At 42.5% G+C, this 4,799-nt stretch overlaps 1 protein-coding gene across 1 annotated transcript; it reads right to left on the reverse strand.

The window, feature by feature from the left end:
* Positions 1-980: 980 nt before the first annotated feature.
* LOC123461482 (putative speedy protein E7) lies at positions 981-4,625 on the reverse strand. The gene is made up of 7 exons (XM_045152183.1): positions 4,529-4,625; positions 4,243-4,359; positions 3,876-4,073; positions 2,495-2,553; positions 2,056-2,141; positions 1,135-1,309; positions 981-1,040 (listed from the first exon to the last, which is right to left on the reverse strand). The coding sequence occupies exons 1-7, from the start codon at positions 4,623-4,625 to the stop codon at positions 981-983; spliced, it is 792 nt and encodes a 263-aa protein (XP_045008118.1).
* Positions 4,626-4,799: the final 174 nt, after the last annotated feature.

The following is a 4,799-nucleotide window of genomic DNA, read 5'->3' on the forward strand; positions in this document are numbered from 1 at the left end:
TGGGAAGCTGTTGACGTGCTGTGGGTGGAATCAAACACTGGATAACCTATTCCACTATTATTCTGTGTGGCCTTGTTTTGAGCTGGATTCTATACTGATTTCCAAGCCTCTTGGTGTTGGCCATTCTAGAATATCCATACCACTTTGAACTACGGAGTTAAATGGGAAATGGATATTCCAACTCTAGTTGTCCCAGGCTTCTCAAGAAACCCATATATTTAGTGAACCAAACATCTGTCCCATCAATAGTGTTGTTTTTTTGTGTGTGTTTGCTTTTGTTTACAAAACACCCATTCATCCAAGAAAAGATACTTTGAAAGATTACACCTAAGGTCTTTACTATTAAAACTAAATACAAATATAAAGAAAATTAAATACAAGAAAGCACATGTTGTAGCAAGTCGAAAGACTACAGGTCATTTTCGATAAGTCATGCATTATATATTTCATCATGGTTCTGTGTACCCTTTTGGTACACTGAACATCACTTTTAAAATTTAAACAGACAAGGAACTCCTCGAATTTCCTCTGCAATGGAAGAAGAGACCCTGGTCGCATCCTTTATGCTTCCAGATCAGTACAGTTTATCTCATATTGGAACAAAACACAAGAATCTTGGGAGCAGTGTGTTAAATCTCCAATCTAGGAAGGATGGTGTGAGGGGTTTTCCTATATTTATGTTTGAGAATTTCAAGTCTGTTAACCTGCAGGAATGGAATTTTATGATCTTTCCTTAAAATACAAAAAAAAGAGAAGACCTGAAATTGAAACCATATGTGGCACATCACTTGATTCTGTCATCAAAGATATGAACAGAATAGTAATACAAATATGGCCCTCCCTCTACGAATGAACAGAAACCTCTCTATGCTCATCTGGATTAAAAAAAAAAAAAATCAATGAATGAGAAAGTCCACTCACCTGGATAGATCGCAGCTCCTCTTCCACTGTCCCGCTGATGGTTCCCAGGCTCTGGGAACCTAGTGGGTGCCCTCACGCACCCGGCTCCAGACCCAGTGTTGTGGATTGTGGTTCTGGATCTGAAATGAAATGAGCCCTGAAGAGTGAGCACTGCCCTTGTTCCCACACAGGTATTCCCACCTTCCCACTGTCCTGGCCATCACCATGACTGACCTCCTCACACAAATCAGGCTTGACCCAAGCTCGGTATTCCAGTGCTTTAAAGAACTCTGTCTTCAACTTAAGAAATTCTTTGCACAAGCCTTTCCAGTGTTCCTTGCCCAGCAAATACTGGATGATGGTCACCTTCGTAATTGGGTCAGATTCTTCCATGTCACATGCTATGTAACTATCAGAGAAAAAGGAGAAGTGTGCTTGCCCTTAAGTAGGAATCCCATTCTCAGTTGGGACATGCAGGAGAAGTTACAAGACAGCAAGCGAATGTTAAATATATATTATGTGGGGCTGGAGAGATGGCTTAGCGGTTAAGCGCTTGCCTGTGAAGCCTAAGGACCCCGGTTCGAGGCTCGGTTCCCCAGGTCCCATGTTAGCCAGATGCACAAGGGGGCGCACGCATCTGGAGTTCGTTTGCAGAGGCTGGAAGCCCTGGCGCGCCCATTCTCTCTCTCTCTCTCCCTCTATCTGTCTTTCTCTCTGTGTCTGTCTCTCAAATAAATAAATAAATAAAAATAAAAAAATTAAAAAATATATATATTATGTGAACAGAATGTCTGTGGAATGACGTATATCTACAGGGCCACAGAGCATCCCGGACCTTGAGCCTGTGGAAGAAATGCTATGCCCCACACAGACCGTTGGAATTATTTTTGTTTTCCAGTTTTTGATTTGTTTCCTTTCTATTTCTGCCATTATGATTCTCCCTCACTTAGGTACTAGGAGGGTTTCCCCATTATTTTCATTATGTCAAATCCTGTTCCCTTCTAGTTCTCCACAGATCATGGCTCCTCGAATATTTCAAGTGCTCTTTGGCTGAGATCTATGACTTTTCATGCCACTTTGCCCATATTTGGCTTTGGGTGATGTAGGGCTTGGGGTGTGGCAAGACTGAGTCATAAAACCCAAGCAGGTACTCACAGGGCAAGGAAGAAGTGGATCCTGTTGTACATGTGCCCAGGCAGCCCAACTCGGCCGAAGTACTCCACCACCATGGAAAGGAGGTACTGTGGGAGACAGATGGTTGGTGAGAAGTGGAGAGAGGCACAGTGGACAGAGGTCAGGTGATGACTGAATGTAGGATTTCCTTTTACAATTGCCACAGCAGTAATGTCACTCAGAGGAAGCCTTGCTGAGGCTCTCAAATCCCTTTGCCTTTTGTGTTTGAGCCAAAGGGTAAGCAAGAAAGGGATTGTTGTCCAAGGAATGATGTTGTGTCTCTCCTTCCTCTGACCTTGAGAGCAGATTCCCACAGGGAATGTGTTTGTCATAAGCTGTCTTATATTTTCCTCCTTGTAATAAGGGACTGTGACTCTGCAGACCCATCAACCCCCTCCCCCCTCTTTGGCACTGTAGGTACCTTGTCAGAGACTTTTAGGGCCTTGTCAGCTGCCAAAAAGCTCTGGATAACTGGATCCTCTGTAAAGTAAGAAAAATGATGAGTCCTTAGAGCTCTCATATGGGGCACTGATTTGGAATCTGTGAACTCCTCTTACAGGGGAGGCTTTGTAAAGCAAGAGTGAATTCCCTGCCTCTCCATCTGAGCTCTTCCCTGAGGGGGAAGCAGCTGGACTCTCCAGGAGGTTTTGATCCTTACAATCCAGAACTGTGTCTCTTCTTCCAATTGATACACAGCTATTGAAATTTGTTTACTTTTGTTGGTGTGCTTCTTCAACATGGTTAATGATATAGTGTGATATGTTTCTTCACTGATCAGATTTTCTCTGACCCTCAGAGTTTAGTATGTTTTCTTCAAGTCAGAAAACTGAATGTGACCTTAGGTGTCTACAGCAACACTGGAATGTATCACCTGTGTATGGTCTGACTGTGTGTGGTTCCTCTCAGTAGGGATAGAGTACTTATAAATAATTGATCAGGTTGTCACTTTCCTATTATATTTTTTCACTCTGGCTGGTAAAATCAGTGTTTGCTCCTCAAGCATAACTCATCTATAATCCAACAATTCCAAGAAATGATGATTTTCTTGGAAATACCTGAAAACATGGAGTTTTATGTACATTTTTCGCTTTCCCATGAAAATAACACTTGTATATCTGGTGACTTCTCAATTCTTCCCAAAAGTTATAAGATATATGTTATAAATTATAAGGTTAAAAAAATTGCAATTGCAATAATTAAAATGTTCTACTGTCCAATACAGGAGTTTCACATAAGTGTGTGTATGGTAAACTGAAAAGGCAGCTCAGAATGTTGAGGGACTAAACTTAAAATGGTTGTTATTTATTTGAAATGAATGTAAACAGCAGTGTGTGATTAATCCTGGTGTATGGACAGTATCCTAATCATGTTTCTAACCTCTAGTACTGTTCCTTGCTGATTTCCCCCCATCCTCACCCTCACCTACTTCTATTGGTCAAGAACTTCTCTGCCTTCTGTGCAATAATCAGCACATGAATATATTTATAGTCATATGGCTTGTGTTCCCGATTTTACTATGAGCATCAGAAAGTCAAGGTGTCATGTGTCCACTCATCACAAATATGTAACATCAGGACTGATAGGAGCACTGTGTGTGTTATAAAGGGAAAGGAGTCCTGGATCTTCCGTGGTGAACCTATGTTCAGCTTTCTATGAACTAGGATCCATATGGAGTATTACTCCTCCACACATCCAGGGAATCCTCCCTCTGTGTGACATCCACTTTTCTAAGACCTGTGTGACATTTGAACTACTGTCCCATATTCCCCAACTCTCAGCATTGACTGGCTCTGAGAACCCACCCAAAAGACGAAAGAAGGCTTCTAGGTCTTCAGGTCGGTAGCTTGATCTTCTTTTTTTATACATCCATACTTTAGTTCCCTCTGTACAGTTGACACTCCATATGGTTCTCTTCTGTCCCTTCCTCCTACAGAACTGCAATCCTGAGACAGCCTCTGATGCAGCTGCCCTGCAGGCCTGAGAGCTCTTATCCTTGAAAACTACAGAGACAAAAGACATGTGAGCTCATATGAGACCACCTAGAGGAAGCTTGCAGCTAGTATGTAATTTAGACTTTACCTCATGAGGGCAAGATGACCAGTGGATACTAAGATATCTGGTCACTTTCTTTACGTACAAGATAATTTAGGGTCAACAGTGGATACATACCTGCCTTAGCTTCCGTCAATCTACTTTTCATCAGGCCCCTCATTCTCCTTGCTCTCTTCTCAGGGACAACCGCAAGAGACTCATAAGTAGTAGACTGAGGCTTACTGCCTTTTGAATCTGCATGGAGACAGGACCCATATTACCATAGAAGCCCACCTCGCCAGTGCTGGTCCTGTCTTCAAAGTCATTTTGAGGTATTTTCTGTGTCACTGGGACATGGAAGGAATGACCTTCTTTCCCTTTGCATTTCTCTAAGAAACTGGCTGGAGGTGGGTGACTTATGTACCTTTCCATGTTAGGGAAAGTCTTCTTTTCCGTCCCCCTGTTCTCGCATCCGTCAGTCCATAGGACAACCATGTATCGTTTACTTTTCTGTCTGCCATACCTGCAGAACAAATCAGAAAGTGATCTCTTGGCTCACTGACATAACCCTTGAGATGCATCAGTATAACATGACTTAGTAGACCTGTGTGGGATGGAGGAGAGATGTGGTAGGAGGTCAGACAGCTCCCTCATTGTTCATTCATGTAGAGATGGTAAAGGAGCAAAGGATCAAA

This window comes from Jaculus jaculus, chromosome 6, assembly GCF_020740685.1.
Source record: "Jaculus jaculus isolate mJacJac1 chromosome 6, mJacJac1.mat.Y.cur, whole genome shotgun sequence".
In the NCBI taxonomy this organism is placed as follows: domain Eukaryota; kingdom Metazoa; phylum Chordata; class Mammalia; order Rodentia; family Dipodidae; genus Jaculus; species Jaculus jaculus.